The sequence below is a fragment of the Nannobrachium achirus genome (genome assembly GCF_963921795.1).
Source record: "Nannobrachium achirus genome assembly, chromosome: 24".
Taxonomy (NCBI): Eukaryota; Metazoa; Chordata; class Actinopteri; order Myctophiformes; family Myctophidae; genus Nannobrachium; species Nannobrachium achirus.
In genome coordinates this window covers 23960434-23980295 of record NC_137831.1, presented here as the reverse complement: position 1 = coordinate 23980295, position 19862 = coordinate 23960434, and the positions used below count along the sequence as shown (strand labels likewise).

Sequence of the window (19862 nt, the reverse complement as noted above, 5' to 3'; positions counted from 1 at the left end):
AAGAAGAGAAAAAAGAAAGAAGGAGAGAGTCAAGAGAATAGATAGAGCAGAAGAAGTAAAGAAACCAGCATGTTAGCTCAACCTCGAGTGGCGCTTTGTGTGTTGAGATTCAAAAAATAATAATTTGTAGTTCACACCCTTGGCTCAAGTGGACTGACAGTCACCAATATTTATCACTACTCCAAAGGGATATTTTGTAGACTGTCATAGTAGGAGATAAGAGGTTGCCAAGTTTTCTGCGGAACCCCAGACTGCACATTTATTTTTTTCTAATTTAAAAAATGACATCAGGTCCTGCAGCCAAGAAGTGTTTGAAGGGGTTAGAGGGTTTTTCCACATGAGGAGGATTTGACGTCGAGCAATTAAGGAAGCAAATAAGATTATGTTTCTTTGTCTAGTGTTTATTCTGGTTCCCTCTTCAGGGCCACCAAAAATGGCAATACGAGGTGATGGATCCACATTTAGTCCTATTATTTCCGAGGTTACCTCGAAAAAAGATCTCCAATAATCCACCAGGCGTGGGCATGACCAAAACATATGAGTCAAATCGGCTGGGGCTTGAGAGCATCTATCACAAGTGTCAGAAAGATCTGGGTATATTCTCGATAATCTAGCTTTACTATAATGTATCCTATGAAGTACTTTGAATTGAATGAGACCTAGTCTCGCACAGGATGATGAAGAGTTAACAGCATGTAATGCAGTGTCCCAAAACTTATCTGACATAGTGATACCCAGTTCAGTTTCCCACCCTACTTTGATCTTCGACAAAGCAGGGGGAGTCGCTGCCGATAGTAGATTATATAAAAAAGAAATATGGCCTTTTGACAGTTGAATTACTGGTAAAATAAGGTCAATGCCCGAAGCCGGTGGAATCTGTGTATAAGGTGTTATGTCTAGCAAAATTACGAATTTGGAAATATCGAAATAAATCGGAGTGTTGTAGATTAAATGCCGTGCGTAACTGTGTAAAGCTGGCAAACGTATCGTCTATGTAGAGGTCTCCCAGACAAGACAAACCTTGTGTCGACCAGAAGGAAAATCTACCATCGGTTTTGCCCGGTTTAAATTGTTGGTTATTACATAATGGTGTAGCTTGAGACCAGGATGTGAAATGGCACCTTTTTGACGTCTGACCACACTGGACGGCCAGCAAATATGTTTTTACACTTCTCTGGCTTAGCTGAGAGAGTGGTGTGGCAGATGAGGTCGTCTCCCCAGAACACGTGCGTGTGTCAAAAGTTCCGACACGAAGAGCCGTCTGTTGTCCAGCGCCCACTAGAGTCTAGAAATGGAACCTTTTTAACGTCTGACCGCACTGGACGCCCAGCAATTTTTTTTACACCTCTCTGGCTTAGTGGAGAGTGTGGTCTGGCAGAGGAGGTCTCCCCGAACGTGTGCGTGTGTCAAAAGTTCCGACACGAAGAGCCATCTCCTGTCCAGTGTCCAATTTGTAAAGGCTATGCACTCCAGTGAACAGCATTTATCTATTTGTATATTTTTTGTCATTAAAACTTTCTTTTTACACAGAAACATAATTTTCATTGTATAGCTTTAATTTAATTAATCGTTTTTCAATAGCTTTTTAGGGGTACTCTTATTCTGGAGAGATCGACCACCGGAAGTCTTATATTTACTAGCCTAGTCTAGATCATGAGGCCTAGATTAGATTTTCTCACGGAACAGTTTGAAGAACTACTCCGATGTTAGCCTCGCGTAGCCAGGTTTATTCATCTATTCATCTGCGAAGAGAAAAGCCTGCACCGATCATGTCCTATATTTCGCATTTGTGCATGTGTAGAGCCGCTATTACAGTTTTGCCGACCATACAGCAGGAGCGTATGACAGACAATGTCTGCTATAACTAACTTGCATAAATGACTAAATGACCGTCGTCGTCCCACTCCCAACGTTTTATTATTATTATTTTTACATTAAATGAAATAAATAAAACACAGTAGAGTATGGCTCCTAATATGCAAAAAATACCCACAAGGGAAGTTCAGTTGCAAGAATAGCCTATTCTTCTTCTGAATAAGGGAAGTTTGTACATACCTATTCTCAGAGCCGTAGCGCGTCTAATCGGCGCTCTAGGCGAGCTCTCTTGAATGCGCCCCCCCCCCCCCCCCACTCCAGCGCGCGCAAAGCGCGCGCGCGATTTTTGCGGGTTTTGCCGGGAATTTAGTCGGTTTTGGGCCGGTTTTGGGCTGGTTTGGGTCCACTCCCTCCATTTCGGTGCCCCCTCGGCACCCCCTCTAGGATGGCGCTCTAGGCGACTGCCTATACCGCCTATAGCTAAAAACGGCCCTGCCTATTCTGCGTAACTTTATTGCAGGGTTCAACGTGGCTTCCATTGTGTGACACGTGCGTTTCCAAATAACGCGTCTGGGACTGCATCTCCGGCAGACTTCTCGCTGTTCCTCTGACACCATTGAAAGAGTTTGCAGATCTTCTCTCCTTCAAAAAACATAAACAACTCTTCTTCTATTGATTTTGATAGTCGACACCCGAGACTGGTTCTGAATGTAGGTCTACTTTTAGTGACATTGAAGGAAATTGTTATACATTATTAGGTTATATGACAAAGAACAGTCTGTACATTGCCAGGCCGGACATCCTGACATCCTGGGGCTCAATGAATGGACATGTGAAGGGAGTCACATGACATGTCTGTCACATGTCTCACACACGCGCACACGCACGCACACGCGCACACACACACACACACACACACACACTGCTACTGCTGCTCATAACTTTGTGCATACCCAACACAGAATGCATTTCATGGTTCCCTTAATTGTTTCCTACAGCCCATGTTTTACAAATGTATTACATTGTTGGCTGTTGTAATGTGTCTGCATTTTCTAGTAGTGAACAAAAAAAGACAGTAGCCTATAATTTTCAAAACGTGTGTTGTGAGCTGTTTTCACTAATTCTAATTTCTCTTTTGTAGGCTACCATGCCAACCCATTAAAAAACACCCAGCATAGAAGATAAAAATAAAATGAGAGGCCTTTCACAGTAGGCTACAAATGTCAAGTTTATTTTGAGCACAGAACAAAGTGTCAAGTGCAGGCTTTAACAGTAGCCTAACAGTAGGGGCGTCTCCAAAGCCCGTAGCGGGATGCTTTTTTGATACATGCCATAGAAACCCATGTTAAGACTGAATATAAATACAGTGGTTGAACAAAGAGAGGTGTTCTGTTGGAGCTTAGTTCTGTTGGAGGGTTCACCATGGAAGGAAGCTGCATCTGTCTAACCTGTATTCCCCGTCTCTTCAATAAAAAACAACTATTGATGGACAAAGGACTGGACTTTTATTACATTTGTTTCCGTGGGCACAGAGACGAGAGCCCCCAAACCCTGGGCTGGATTAACACCTCAGAGGGCCCCTGGGCACTGAAGCGCCAAGTGCCCCTGTGTGCGCGCAAAATGTTTTGTAGGCATATCTAATCTAGGCATGTAGTTCCAATATAACATCTGCAGCAGCAGTTGGCTCAGTGCAGCCTGGTGGAGTTTTTATCAGTTGACTTGACTTTCATGAAATATTGTACATTTTACTTAAAGTGATCCCTGGCTAATACGACAAATATGCCTTAATACATTATAATTGTCCTCTATAACTACAATGTAAAATTAAAAACATCTCAAATATTTTATTTCTTCTAGAAATAGCTAATCTTTCAGTCAATAGGGGAAATGCCTGTCGCAAGTTGATGATGTCATAAATGTTATGTGTGGTCTGATTTATGGCATGCATGTGCAAAATAAACCACAAACGCATTTGAAATATTGATTTGATGCTCATATTAACCATAGGAAGTATTACGTTTGTTTTTATTTGCACATGCATTCCATAAATTCCATAGGGATAGATCACAAATTACATTTATGACATTATCAACTTGCAACAGGCATTTCCCCTATTGAGTGAAAGATTAGCTATTTCTAGAAGAAATAAAATATTTAAGGTGTTTTTAATTTTACATTGTAATTATAGAAGACAATTATAATGTATTAGGGATCACTTTAACACGCAATCAGCACTTTTCAGCTGCATTCTCACATTTGTTTCAGGGGGTGGTGGACATCATTTATTTCATTCTGATAAAAAAAAGTGCCCATATGGTAGATCCGGGCCTGCCCAAACCCCCACAATACACAACAACATTTTTATCTTTATCGTCTGATTTCGGTATCATAATTATACTGCGTAGATAGGGTGTAGATAGGCCTACACTAGATAGAGACATACAGTTCACTACCAAAATGGGCATGTGGACGGCATGCAACAAGCCAATCCATCCATGGTGCCAAATCAACTTTCCCTGCAGTTATCCATCAACTCAAATCAGATGTGCAAGCTATAGGCTATATTATGAATATAGGCTACTCTACTTATTGGTTAAGCGAACATTTTTATCCATTCAAATAAGTTCCATGAGTCATGAAGCTTGCAGTCAGCTGTTCAAAGTATAGATTGATTGATTTAAGAGTTTATTAGCAGTTTGCAAAAAAAGTACAGTTTCGTGACAGCATGGGCATGTCACAATAGGTGAACTTTGGAAGAACATTTAGAAATATTTCACAAACATTTAGCAATCATTTGGTGAAAATAGCATATCTATAAGCTCAAAGCATCATGTTGTGAGCTTGTAGATCGGCTAATTTAAAACCATAAGATAACCATATACAATGACAAGTGTGTCATCCGTGTTGGCAAGCCGCAGGGAACAAAATAGGAATAGGTTATTCTCTGTTTCCGAATTGTACATGGAACATATGCAGGACTGGACATGAGCGGAAAGTTGTGCAAGTTGTGCAAGTTGAAGTGATTTTACGATTAATCTATGACCTAAATGAGCTGACTGACGTATGCCAGGGCAATGGCAGATAACATGCCACACAGGCACACACATGTACTGTTATCCTGTAACATAGGATAACAGGTAATAAAATGTCCTCAACTAAAAATAGTGACACGGGCCACACGGACTGTCAATACCAGACACCACATGTACAGGAACATCGCAAGAGCTTCCACAATTGCCTAAATTGATTAAGCCAATTAACCACTTAAGACCTATATTATACTTAGTTGAACAAAGGTGTTGTGCAAATGTGGTGATCTACAAGCTCACAGCACATCGTATGGCAAAACACTGAGATTGATGAGCGCCTATTTTCCATATTTTGGAAAATCTATTCTTTTATTCAAATCTATTACTTTCTATAATCGATTAAATCAATTAGTTGCACCCCTAATGTGATAATAGGTGACTGAATACTGTAAGTGCATGTGACAATAAAAAAAACATGAAACCTTTAGTTGTGGCAACAGTATTGATGATCACTGACACCAATATCACACTAATCTCAGTTAAGTTTCCTTTATTGCTACATCCCTCGTGCCAATGCCTCCCAGACGCATCCTCCTGTCCATTCCTCCACCCACTACTCCATTCATCCGTCCATCCCGCCAGCCTCCTTCACAGTTTAGGCACTGCGGTGACACCAGCCGTTTTGTGTGTGTCCTGGAGCCAAGATATTAGGATTTTGTTCAACTCTGCTGGCCTGGAACAAGGGCATGGAGAAGATGATAAGTAACACACATGTGCACACTCACACACACATTACATTAAACGTCTATACTAGGTCTTGTCAATACTAGGTCTATACTCTATACTAAGAGACCTAGTATAGGTACTGTACGTATGGGTCCCCTCTTGACCAAATTAGGCGATGTACTGTACATAGATCTGCAATTTTGTTCTCTTCAGAACTGGGACGCTAGGGCTCAAGTGGTTAAGGGACTAAAGGGCCCTCCACAGACACCAAGCACTACAACTATATCTACATTTCACCACTGTCCTCGTTACAGTTGTGGTGTAGAAAAAGGGGTCATTGGACAGATAAAACAAACATGACCTTTTTCCCCAGAAAGTACAGGTGTGCATACTACTCTGACTATCCATAACCCTGAAGGTCTTTACACACCGGGAGCATGATAAATAAATAAGCATGATCTGTGTGAATATGCGTGTTCTGAAAATGCATCAAACTATTCATATAGTTGGTGCCTCATTCATACAGACTGATGCTTTTACTCAATGTGAAAAATCAACCTCACGCTCTGTGTGGATGTACATCACACTCATGCACGCACGCACACACACTCTCACACACACATACTTCTCCATCTGAGTCCAGTGTCCACACTCCTCAATGTGCCCTCTGGTCAGGTTGGGGATCTAGCAGGAAGAGAGGTAAGCAAAGTTTATGAGCCCTGGTACTTGAAATCCTTGACTTCCTTCAGCACAGTGCCTCCTGTTGTTGTCAGAGGTGGATGTTCCGGTAAGATGTCCTGTGATAACCTCAGTTTTCTTGGCATTTAGCCTAAGGCCAACCTTGGAACACTCCAACTCCACTCTGTTCAGGAGTTCCTGTGCTTGTTCCATGTTGTCGGAGAGCAGGCTGATATTGTTCGTCCACAACATAGTCCACAAACCACTGGTTCCAGAGGACAAACATGTTTGGTGCCAGGAAAATAGGTAGTGAACGGTGCAAATATCACGTACAACCAGTCACCAAAGTCCAAGGTTATGATGAATGATCATGAAATGGATAAGGAGAAGAGGAACACTAAGTATGGTATCAAATCTATATGGTCACGAAGAGCTGTCTTTACAGTTGAAGTGCATCCAGGATATACTGTACGACTCCACTAAGCTAGGTGTTACTATTGGTGTTTATTATTATTATAATGTTTTGCTGTTTATCTTGTGCCTCCTCGCTCTCTGTCTCTCACCCTCGTTCTCTCTCTTTCACCTCAACAGCAGATGTCTGCCCACCCTAGAGCCTGGTTCCGCTCTAGGTCTCTTCCCGTTAAAGGGATTTTTTCCCTTACCCTATTATTCCCTATAGGAGGGGAACGCAAATCGGTACACAGTATCTCTAAAGTCATGTCATCAACATGGATCTGTCCCATTTCCCATATTCCCTCCTGATTGGCTACCACTGCCTTCTAAAATGTGTGTATGCGACGTGACGGTCCTCCCTAATCTCCCGATTAGGGAGTCTTATTAGTTCCCTATAGGAGGGGAAATGTGGATCTCTACTCAACTGTATGGAGTGTGTTAAGCCAATTAACTACCGAAATTCTTTGAAAACAGACAATCTGTAAGTTCTCAACACGTTGCGTCTACAGATCAAAAACGATTTAAGCTGAGTGGATGCCACACGGCTGATAAGCGGTTGTATTCTGAGAACAGTTGCATTGTTTTCCTGCTGTCAAATGGAACAAACTTGCTGTTACTTACCTTCTCCTCCATGCCCTTGGAAAAGACAGGCAACAGGACAGGGTCTTTCCCAGCTGTCACCATCAGCGCTGGCATCATCAGCTAAGACACGCGCGCGCGCGCGCACACACACACACACACACACACACACACACACACACACACACACACAGTTAATACATTTCATTCATGAAATCTTTTACAAATGTGATCCTGTAATCACACATTTTTTAAATGTGATCCTGCCTCCATTTTCTGTCTCTCATGGAGTGTGACTGTGCCTCTGAACAAACCTTCCCCATGGGACGAGAACACTTCCACCTCCAGTTCCTCTCAATGTTGCGATACCAATTCAACGGTCCCCTGACAAACCAATCAGAAAAGAATGTTTATAGGCCTGTGAGTGAGTGAGTGTTGCTTCAGTGTCCGACTGTCCGCACTATTGGTTTACACACCATTGGTTCTCAAACTTGTCAAGGACCCCCAAATTATTATTTAACGCAGATCCCCATATGGAAATGCCGCTAAAATGCCGCTAAAATGTGAGCTTGTAAATCGTCTATTTTAAAATTGCTGATGTATATAGGGTTAAAGTGGTTCAACTGATTTTCAACCTATATTAACTGATTTAGCTGGGGACCCCCTTGGACGGAACCACTCCAAGGACCCCTGGTGGTCCCCAGACTCCACTTTGAGAACCACTGGTTTACACAGATTATGTCAAGCTGAAGAACACCATTTGAGTGAGCCATGCAAGGTGCCCCTTCATGTTGACAAGGCAACCAAAATGTATACACATTCACTGACAGAAAAATTACAAAACACCATTTGGTTGTACAATTAATTGACAGCAGACACAATTTTGTTCCTTCTGGATGTAATTATCCAGTTTCTGGTCTGTGTTGTGGTGTTCTAACATACTCAACCAAACTCAACCACCAACTTATATTTTACAAATAATTTATATTTATAAACAAATACACCATAATATCTGTTTCATAACTCAGGCATTGTTAAAGAATACATTTAAATACATTTTAAGCTATATTTATTTATTTTTATTACAGTTCTATTTTATTAATGAAAAGAAGAAAGCAAGAATTATAGGTTTAATTGCCTAAAGGCTCTATCAGAGTCCAGAGTGAAGAGCTATCACTTCACCGTGGTGTAGTTTTCTAGCTATCACCTAAAAATGTATAACAAAGCCTAGGTGATAGCTAGAAAACTACAACGCGAGCCTTAAAGGAGCTATAGTCAACTTTTTCATTGTAGGGCCGACACTTTGATTACATCCTAGTCTATAGACTAGAATAATTATTTTATCATTATTTTACACTTTTTGCGGTTATTTTTGAATAGAAACACATATATGAAGCTTATTTTTTTATACAATATTTTCGAAACATTATTTTTATTTTAGCATCCGTTTTTCAAGAAAAAGTTGACTATAGCTCCTTTAACTAGACACATTAGTGGGTGAGTGATAGAGAGCAAGGTGGTGAGTCAAGGAGGAAGAGATTGAGAGAAAAATAAAATCAACTGCGTCTTTTTGTTTTTGCTGTACCTGAATCCGTTGCGCTTAAACTGGCTGACGTAGTAGCGCAACGCCTCTTCACTCAGCATGGAGCTTCTGGGCACTTCATCTGGAAGGCCCACAAACAGCCCCCCTATAACACAATAAAACATAGTGTTAAATCATTTACCACAGTACAACATACTGTAGAATTATAACAAAATGCAACATAGTACATTGTAGTATTATATCATCTACACAGTATAACATTGTAAAGTGTGTGTTATGTCATTGCTGTTGGGAAGAAACATTGTAGATTGTTGATCTGTAAGCACAATGCGATGGCAAACTTTGGAAAAGAGATTTGGTGCAGAGGTAAAAAAAAATAAAAATAAGGGGGGAATGTACAGACACCAGGGTAATCCCGCTCAGCAAACCTATGAATGGAGGCTAAAATTGGTTCTCTGCTCTTCTGCTGTTGCATTCTGGTTAGAACATCTACCAACTATTTAAACAACCACAACCAAGTTATTTCCCATTAGACATTCTATACCAGCCAGGAACCCATGTCATGCTGAAAATATTTTGGTGATATTTGGCAATATGTCCGTACAAAGACAAATGTGTCCGTCTGTGGCAAAGACTTGGTCTTGTCCGTGGCAAGATTTACACACCATTATTATGTTCTTATTTTGATCACAAGGTCCAATTCCTGAATGTCAAGTCTCCAGGTTTTCCTCTGAATATATGACATTTGTATTTACTGTGACACTATGGCATAGTAAATGGCATATAGGAGTCCAAATAGTACTAGTGGTCCTCAAATGTTTTATTTGCAAGGACACCCTTAACTTCCATTTGAACACTCTCAGTCAGAGTTACAGACCTGTTAGGGTCTGATATTTTGAAAAAAATGTCCACCATAAACCATGATGACCCCAGATCATAATGCATTGCTAAATATCGGCCTCCAGCTCTCACCTCTAGCACATACTCCAGAAGTGCTGATATCAGGTATCAGAGTGCCCTGTAGACAACAACACAGTCACAGCATTCAGTAAAGACATGGATGGCAGTGGTGTAAAGTAACCAAGTACATTTACCTAAGTAATGTACTTATAAGTACAATTTTGAGGTATTTGTACCTTATTTGAGTATTTCCAATTTTCAATAGGCCTACTTTTACTTCTACACCACTACATCTCGGATCCAAATATTGTACTTTTACTCCACTACGTTTATTTAAAAACTTTACTAGTTACTTTGCAGATATAAATTCATTCATAATATTATGAAACATACATAAACCACTTTAGCCCAATTTTATAGCTTGGCTATTTGAAATAGACGATCTACAAGCTCACAACGCGATATTTATGTTTTTCGTCACAATTTAACAATTTATTAAATTAAAATAAGTGTGTTCCTATTCTGGGCAAAACATATCAATATTTGTACATTTGGGTTTCAAACTTAAAGAATAAAGAAGTGTGTGTGTGTGTGTGTGTGTGTGTGTGTGTGTGTGTGTGTGTGTGTGTGTGTGTGTGTGTGTGTGTGTGTGTGTGTGTGTGTGCGAGCGCGCGCGTGCGTGCGTGCGTGCGTGCGTGCGTGCGCTCACCGTGTCGGTGCTGCTGACAAAGAAGATCTTGAATGTTCTCTCCAAGTCCCTCTCCAGCTCGGCCTCTGCTACACCCTTCAACACGCGCACACACAGGAACCAGAACAAAGGGTTGTAATATGGCCTTCAGCGCGTGTGCACCACATGTACGGAACAAATATCAGGACAGTTTGAAGCTGGATTGATTTGTCGCCTTTGAAGCATTTAAGAATTTTGTGGTAGATTTGATGCTGGAAGAAGCTAAACGCATGTGTTTTGAATTGTGTCGATGTTTGCGTGCAATTCATGTTCTGTTAAAAATGTAATATTGCTGTAAATATGCTTTTGTATGCAGGGCTCCATTGCAAAAGAAGTCTCAATGGACTTCCAGGAAATAAAGGCTTCAATCAATCAATCAATCAATCAATCAATCAAATCACACAAATACTTAAATGTATCATGTAGTTGCAATTAAATGTTCACAGAATGATTCTTTTCAGGATTTGATCACCCTTAAGGACAAAACGATGAGTGACATAGTTATTTCTAGTTGAATTATTATTTGTTTTAGTCTTTAGTCTTTTAGTTTTTTATTGTAATATGGATTAGGCAGTGGAAGGATTCTACATTAGTCATATTTGTCGGTAAAGCCTATTTTTGTATATCTGTTAAATAAATAAAATATGTATTTCTTTAATTTTATTTATTCTGTTAGTTCAAACACTTACAGGGGTCTGGAAGTAGAACTGGTAGTCAAATACAGGAATGGTTCTGAGTTTCTCCATAGGAGCAACACTGCAGTCCACAGGAAAATGTGGAAAGTTCAACGATGCTACTGCCCTACACACAGACATACACAATACATGCGCACACGTCACACACAGACACAGAAACACTTACAGGACTCTGGAAGTAGAGCTGGTAGTCAAATATAGGAATGGCTTTGAGAAACTCCATAGGGGGCTTGTTGGGGTCCTCGGGAAACAGAGGCGTGTTCAACGATGCTACCGCCCTGGACGCACGCCACGCACACACACATAGATCATAATACACGATACACAGAAAATACACAATGCACATATGTATTTGCATGCAAATGCATGGCCGCATATCGACGGGACACACACGGCACAAACACACGAGTAGCTTACTGATTTGAGGTGGCCAGAACATTTGTGTGTGTGTGTGTGTGTGTGTGTGTGTGTGTGTGTGTGTGTGTGTGTGTGTGTGTGTGTGTGTGTGTGTGTGTGTGTGTGTGTGTGTGTGCGTGCGGCCATGCGTGCGTGCGTAAATAAAAAATAGACTGAGATTTTAGGGAAGGGCTAGTGGTCAGTGGAGAAGGGATCCAGTAGAACTAAAAGACAAGTCATTTTATGTTCGGTTGCGCTCTGAAAATAGCCGATCGACAAGCTCACAACGCGAGCTTGTTGTGAGCTTGTAGATGGATATTTTCAGTGTGCAACCAAGTGTAAAATTAGCCATTACGACACCATCAAGGCCTGCCAAAATAAATGTGTGTGTGTGTGTGTGTGTGTGTGTGTGTGTGTGTGTGTGTGTGTGTGTGTGTGTGTGTGTGTGTGTGTGTGTGTGTGTGTGTGTGTGTGTGTGTGTGTGTGTGTGTGTGTCTTCCTACCTGACTCTCTCAGGATGGAACTGAGCCATGTTCCAGACGAATGCACCGCCCCAGTCGTGGCCCACCAGGGTCACCTGAGGGAGAGCCTAAATGGAGCCACATCGTTCGTTATTGTACTGTATCTACATCCACTGCAAAGTTATATAGAGCAATGAGATCTCTTTATTCAGTTCAAAATGTGTTTCTCTCTGGATGCCCAGTTTTATTGACTGGTCGGTATATGTATAAATAACCATGTCACTCACCATTTTGTCCATAAAGGTGATCAGATCCTGAAAATAATAATTTATGGACATATTTAATGGAATTATATATGATTCATTAATTTAAATGAATTAGAGTAGATTGTGTGTGTGTGTGTGTGTGTGTGTGTGTGTGTGTGTGTGTGTGTGTGTGTGTGTGTGTGTGTGTGTGTGTGTGTGTGTGTGTGTGTGTGTTACCTGCATGAGTTGTTCCTGTGAATATTCTTCTATTTCTGCAGATAAGGAAAGACAATTGAAATTAATAACAACTAACACTATAGTAATTTTTCAATGCATCTACCGTATGACTCGCACACACCCACTCCCACCACCACACCCCCACACACAATCCCAACTACAGGGCCACAGGAAGTCTGGGCGTCAAATCCAATTCAAATCACTATATGGATTAGGAAAATATTATTTATCTCAGCACGACCATAAACAGAGGGCTATTGTTGTGGTAGAGTGAGTCTGTTTATAATGTTTAAACATGAACTAAGCAAGTCCCTTGAATTCAGTTATTTTGTAACTTCATACTACATAAGAATGAAGTAAAAAATAATGAAGGACTCAGCTTTTATCCATGTATATCATTCCCTTCCCCTCATTGAGTTAACCATGTGAACCCTAGCATCCCTGTTCTGGGCATGACGTAATACCGTAGGCAAACATTTGGCAGAAAATGATGAAAGTTCTGCAAACGCACACCTGTGGGGGCAGATGACTCGCCATATCCTTTCATGTCCAGAGCCAACACTCTGAAACCTGCAGCTGCAATGGCTGGAATCTAAGGGAGGAGAAGATAAGAGATTTAAAGGAACAAATAAAAAGAAAATAATAAACAGAAATATAAATAAAATAATTCACAAGAGGCAGGCAGTGATCACCCGATGTGCACTGACCATTCCAACAGTTAATTTTCACTGGGCAATATTGATTATTCGATGGCGGATGTCTGATAGCAGTGTCTGGAGGTTGCATGTCAAAATAGTTTTGAAACTGGCACAGGATTAAAATAAAGCATTTGAAGTGTGTGCATGCGCTTACCTGGTACCTCCAGGAGTACCAGCTCTCAGGGAAGCCGTGACACAACACAACAGGTGGTCCAGTGCCCACCTCCACATAGTGGGTCCTCACACCAGCCTGGGACACAGAGAGAAACAGTAAATTAGCGGTACATCACTCTCTCTCAAACCGTTACCCTCAAAAACAGGGTTTGTCTTGTTTCTGTTGTATGCAGTGGTGGAAGAAGTACTCCCTTACAAGTGAAAGGCCTGTGTTCAAAACTTTACTTGAATAAAAAGTACAAACGCATTGTATGTTTAGTAACAATAATCGAGATCTGCAAACTGCAAAGTAACTACTAACTAAAGTTTTCGAATGATTGGAGTGGAGCCGAAGAAAAAAGGGAAATACTCATGTCAAGTAAAGTTACCTCATAATTTACTTGAACAGATTTTTATGCTGTATTAACACATTTTGCCGGGGACCCCCTAGAGGACCCCCGAGGGTCCCCTTTGAGGAACCACTGGTCTATGTCATTACCTTTATGTTGATGTATCCATGGGACAACTCATCAGAACAGCATATTGGTGGAACAGTGTTTTCTGTTACAGCCTAGAGCATGCACGCACACACGCGCACACACGCACAAGCACACTTTATCAGAGGCGTTTTCTTTCCTTTCCAAACAAAACAAAATTGCAGCAATTAACGTTAACATTCTTTCCCAGCTGGAAACAATACAATCATCTATTGTTGTCATGGTGATGAATTGAGTACAATGAACCCTTCCAATCATTTGGTGATCAAACTTTTAGGCATGCTGGGTCAAACTCTGCAGGTCACTCTCATTACCTCCACACCGGTAAAGTCAGACAACTTGTTGAGAGCGTCCGCAATGTCTGTCACCAAGATGGCTGCCATGCCAGCTGCCTTCGCTGCGTTGATCCCTTCCTCGTTGACGTCCAACCACACAGACTAAAACAAACAGGCGACAGTTCAGACGTTACGTTGAGGGTGAGAAAGTCATTACCTCCGAGACCAAGGAGGTTATGTTGTCAACAGTGTCTGTCTGTCACCAACTATAAATAAATGGCTGGATTGACATGATATTACATACGTACATTGATGCTTCGCAAGAGGAACAACCCTGTACATTTTAGTGACCCGTTCCTTGGGTGTCACAATCAGGTCAAACTTTCAAATGAGTGCTCTCTTGAATCCACTGTTATAAAGACACAAACTTTGCATTTCACATTCATGCTCTGAAGTGGATGATTTTGGTGACCCACAAAATGGTGGATGGAGATAAGAACTTGACTGAGTTTACACACACTCCCTACATTCTTTCCCAGAGGGCATGGTCAGGATGCTTAGAGTTCCGTTCAACAATAAACAATAGAGCTCATTAAGCTATAATGAGTGACAGACTCTCCATCAGCCTCATGACCAACACACACGTAGGCCTATATACACCGGTATTTGTCAGTTTGGGACTGACTGGGAGATGCCAAATGTATCTTTTGTGTCTTGAATTTAAATGTTTTGGAACACCTGTGCTATATACTTCAAGTAAGTTACAAGAAGCAGCTTGTTAGTTATCAGCATTGCCAGGGTTATCGTCCTGATAGCGTGACAGGTTTAGTTCAGGTTTTGGTATCGAGTTATAGCATGAGTGAAATTAGCTTTCACTATTTCTCCCTTTCGCTGATTGAGGTCTGGTGGTCTGACATCACAGACACAACAGAAACCGTTGCTTAATGCCGCCAAATTTGCACGACGTCAAGCATGCATGTCCATAACTGGGCATGATCCTGCCGCGAGCCATCCTACGCACCTGTTGTGGGGTGACTCTCAGGCGCTGCAGAGCTGAGGTGAACATGGCAGGCTCAGGGACCCTGTGACCTGAGCGACAGGACTGAAGGACCAGGTCAAAATGCCCGCCAAGCAGAGCGAGAAGGCGGGATCCACTATCTCCAGACGCACTGTCATCTACCCACTGATTGGCTAGCACAGCTGTCACTAAACCTTTGGGAAGAGAGGTTAGTCTATCAGTATAACATAAGTCACCAAGCAGCACAGTAATGACCGGTAACAAATATACCGGTATTACATCAGACACCCGTAAACCCATTGTAACCAAGTTAGATTCACTGAAAACATACTGAAAACATACATCGCTGATTATATATATTTGTTTTTTACCGTTTTCATTTATTTAATTAGAAAAATGGACAAAATTACAAAAAATACAAAGGTAATTGGAAAGTCACACCTTGTTTGAAGTGAGCGGTGGTATTTATGATTAAATTTCATCAAGCGTCACGCGAAGCTTGACTAATGTGACCCTGGGCGTACATTCCGTACACCAAACTTTGTGCGCTTTGTACCAAAATGTAGGCCAGATGTTGGAGCTTAGCTCAAAAACCACAGCCCCCTCACGCATTAGAAGGACAATATCAGTCACCAGAACCAAGTGTTTTCAGTGAATCTGACATGTTTGAAATTAAGTTTGATTAGAATGGGTTATACGTATGGGTGTGGATATCGACATATTGAATCAAGCTACTTAGAAACTGCCTGGGGTGCACAGTCGCCAGAGTAGACAGAACACATTTTCAAGACTAGAAGCAGTGCTCTTCCGAGCACAGGTCTCCACCAGGCCACACAAATCGGCCTGTTATAGCGCCACCATGAGGCTGATTTAAAAAATGTGGGGCAGAGGTTCTGAATTAGCATCCAGGGAGTGTGTGTGCTCAGTTTGGCAGCGATCGGGCCAACGGCGCCGGAGATTAGCTGGAAACAACCAGGCCACACAAATCGGCCTGTTATAGCGCCACCATGAGGCCGATTTGAAAAATGTGGGGCAGAGGTTCTAGATTGGCATCCAGGGAGTGTGTGTGCTCAGTTTGGCAGCGATCGGGCCAACGGTGACTGAGATTAGCTGTTCACAAACTGCGAGGACGCACGGACGCACGGACGGACGGACGGACGGAGGGGAAAACATACTCTCCCTCACCCTTCGGCTGGTGGAGACAATAAAGAAAAACGTATTTGTCTGTCCATGACCCCTAGAAAGCTATTTTCGTTTACTTTGTATAAACTAGAATGACCAGACATCTGCTTTAGTTTACTTTGGGTAAGCTAGAATGCACAAACATCTGTTTTAGCCAGGAAGTGATTACAATTGTGGTCTTGCATGTGACGCAGGCTACATGCTCAGAGGTCTTACATAACACTAAATAAGATAGGCTGTGTGAATAGGAGTAAGTGGTATGTACACAAAGTAATTTATATCATCTTGATTATTATTTTATACCGTTTTATCGTTCTTTCACTTTTACCTCTTGTTTATTTTCGCACCTTTTGCTTGTCTTATTGTTGCAATGTACAGTATGAGGAGAACTGCGTACCGTGTTGATGTAGGACAGCAGCAGTGCGTAGGACAGACAGGTGGAGGGGTTTTGTCTCTCTGAACTGATCCAGCAGGGCAGTGACGGAAAAGTCCCCGGGAAGACACACACCCTGGGCCTGAGCTGCAGCCCTACACTCCGCCTCAAACTCTGGGATCATCTATAGTACACACGCACGCACGCACGCACGCACGCACACACGCACGTGCATACACACACACACACACACACACACACACACACACACACACAATTAGCTGATGAAGTATAGCAGCTTGTGCCAGTGCAGACTTTAAAGAAGGTGCACATGACAACACTACCTTGGTAGTATAGGCTATGACATGATAAGTCGATTGAGTAATGTCAAATAATCATCACCCTGTCCAATGGTTTCAACAATAGAGAGAGAGAGAGAGAGAGAGAGAGAGAGAGAGAGAGAGAAGAAGAAGAGAGAGAGAAGATGACAGAATATAAAGTGTAAATCAGGTTCTAAAGGTGATGATAGCTTTGTAATGAATGTAATCATTTTATTGGCACCTGAACAAGGGACAACTCTCCTCGTTGTGCTTTGATCATGGCACTGGACTCTCTGGAGGTGATTTGGGACAGAAAACCACTGAAAAAGTACATGAAATAAGTTAGAACTAGAAATAAATATAGAAACGATAAGGAATATTGGGGGAAATTGACAGTGCAAATTTCTTTTGGCAATAAAGGATATTGCAAGTTAGTATTTCAATTACCAAATACATAGATCTATAACATTAATAGTGCCATTTGGGTGAATAATAACCCTGGTTGACTCAACATCGAACATCCTGAATGCAGAATATGCCTGCAAGTCAGTTACCAATAAATCATTAATTATTATCAGATGGGCTGCATCCTTTATCAGGATGTGTGTTCATAACATTCCTTGCTATGTCAAAGCTGAAACAAATAACAAGTAGAGAGGCAAGTAGGCTAAATACAATAGTGTGTAGGCTTGTAGCCCTGGTCTCAGAGAGGCAACATTTCTGAATTATCTAACTCTAATTCTATTAAAGCAATATTTGATTAATTTCTATGACATGTTACAGGCTTTAGCCTACAAATAGCCTAGGCTATATCGTTTCCGTTATGCAAATAAACGCTCAGTAATGTGCTGTTCCAGAACCGTTATTCCTACCGTGGAAGTTTATGGGTCTCCTCAAACTTGTGGAAAACGTCATCGGGTCGGGAATCCAGCACGACTCCCCACAGGTTTAGTAAAACCGCTTTCTTCCCCGGCATTTCGGCCCTGCCGGGATAAGAGACTTTCGTCGGTTTCTGCATTTTTATTAAGAGCGAAGAAACGCAAATGTCTCACTCTTTGTCCGTCGTCCGTGACGTCCGCCGTGCCGTGTGTGGAGCTGGTCCTGGACACACTGACAGTGGACAAGAGCGCGAGACCAGTTTAGTTTGCTCGCTGAACTTCGCACTAAAGCACCATTGGAATGTGTGTGTGTGTGTGTGTGTGTGTGTGTGTGTGTGTGTGTGTGTGTGTGTGTGTGTGTGTGTGTGTGTGTGTGTGTGTGTGTGTGTGTGTGTGTGTGCCCAGTGTGTGCCAGCCATACAAAAAACGTCAAGATGCCTAATAGCCTAGTTCTTCTGGCAAGACGCCAGAACCGAATTGACAGAATGTAGGCTAGCTGCATCAAAGTTCAGTCGGACTGGGTGGGGTGGGTATAGCCTGCTGTCTGCATGTGAACTTCAACTTTAACTCATATTCTGTGAAATATTAAAAGGCCCTTCAGTCTCCCAGACCCCAATGTAAGCAAGCCATAGCTTTCTTGCATGGGTTTAAATATCCTATTCGTAGACCTATCAATCTGATACTCTCCTATGCTTTTACTATGAACTGCTAAGAAAGTATTCAATCAATCAATAAAAAAAATACAACTTTTAATTAATATCCTGATTGTTTTATCTTTTTAGTCTGTATACCAGCCTGACATGGTTGAAGTTTGTGTAAATATACCAACCATAGACTGTATAAGAACTATACAAATGTGTGCCTGTAAAAGCAGGTGCTATTTCTTTGGTCAACACAAAACGTTGTTATTATTATTATTGTTGTTATTATTTTCTTTTCTTTTTTTGTAAAAACTGATTGCACCACCAATATAAGTAAGACAAAGTTGCTCTAGCATACTGGCTAGTGGCTACTGCCCCCAGTTTTTTTACAAAAATACAGTAGCAAATAAACACGGCAATGCCTAAAATAAGAAACAACATAAACATACTCACCTTAATTGGGAATTTACACACAACAATAATACACAAAGGCAGTGTAGGACAAGTGATTGGTTAAATGGGAGAGAAAAACAAACCGTCTTCATCTCAGCCAAGTCAAACTGTGAACTGAACTAAACTGCACTCTGTATAGGGAGACTGGGAGAGGTCAGTAGCCTGTCAGTTTGTTATTGCGACTGTAGGTCGCAGTTATACTGTCAGAACCGGCACAACTTGTCCATATGTATACGTGTTACGCCTGACACTGTGGTTCCCCTGACACATCACTGTGACATCACAGGTGACATCACATACTCAGAGCAGGGATAATGCCTGACACTGGTTCCCCTGACACATCACTGTGACATCACAGGTGACATCACAGTGATGTCAGATACTCAGAGCAGGGATCTCCATATATGGGCATAAACAGGTAGCATCACAATGGTTGTGGCTGATTCAGACAGGGATCTCCATTTGGGCATAAAAGGGATTATATGTTGCGATGTCAATTGGGAACCACTCTATGCCCATAGATGGAGATCCCTGATGTCATCAATATTAAGCCCATATCTGCAGCTCTACATATATATAGGGAACTGGTCCGATATACATCACTGGCCAGATGGCCAAGACATGGTGCGACCTCGCCGAGGTCACTTGTCGCCCTGAGAGGCGTCTTACTAGTGTAGCGTGACCGCGAGGCAACAACCGGGAAACCAGTCAGCCAAAGAGCTGAGTTTGTTGGCAAGTGACCAACGCGCTACCCCGGAGCCTATAGTTTAGACCCTGTTGATATTACAGCTCAGGTTTCATTCAATCAAGACAGACTCAAACAGGATACATACAAAGAAGTGGAATTGGAAATGAAGAAACAAAACAATGAGCAAACAAAATTGAATGGA

The 19862-nt window shown here is 41.7% G+C and overlaps 1 protein-coding gene across 3 annotated transcripts; it reads right to left on the bottom strand.

Moving 5' to 3' along the window:
• Positions 1–4483: 4483 nt before the first annotated feature.
• Positions 4484–19068, bottom strand: ephx2 (epoxide hydrolase 2, cytoplasmic). Of its 3 annotated transcripts, none has more exons than XM_080720788.1 (20): positions 18973–19068; positions 17873–17983; positions 17242–17320; positions 16705–16864; positions 15129–15319; positions 14147–14269; positions 13835–13906; positions 13337–13432; positions 12998–13076; positions 12485–12519; positions 12290–12316; positions 12045–12130; positions 11312–11423; positions 10433–10507; positions 9796–9841; positions 8866–8968; positions 7595–7664; positions 7323–7403; positions 6196–6254; positions 4484–5577 (listed from the first exon to the last, which is right to left on the bottom strand). In XM_080720788.1, the coding sequence occupies exons 1-20, from the start codon at positions 19062–19064 to the stop codon at positions 5493–5495; spliced, it is 1782 nt and encodes a 593-aa protein (XP_080576914.1). In that variant the 5' UTR covers positions 19065–19068; the 3' UTR covers positions 4484–5492. The 3 variants fall into 3 exon arrangements, with proteins under 3 accessions (XP_080576914.1, XP_080576913.1, XP_080576915.1); XM_080720787.1 differs by lacking the exon at positions 11312–11423 and adding an exon at positions 11140–11251; XM_080720789.1 differs by lacking the exons at positions 11312–11423; positions 18973–19068 and adding an exon at positions 11140–11251 and having other exon boundaries at positions 17873–18964.
• Positions 19069–19862: the final 794 nt, after the last annotated feature.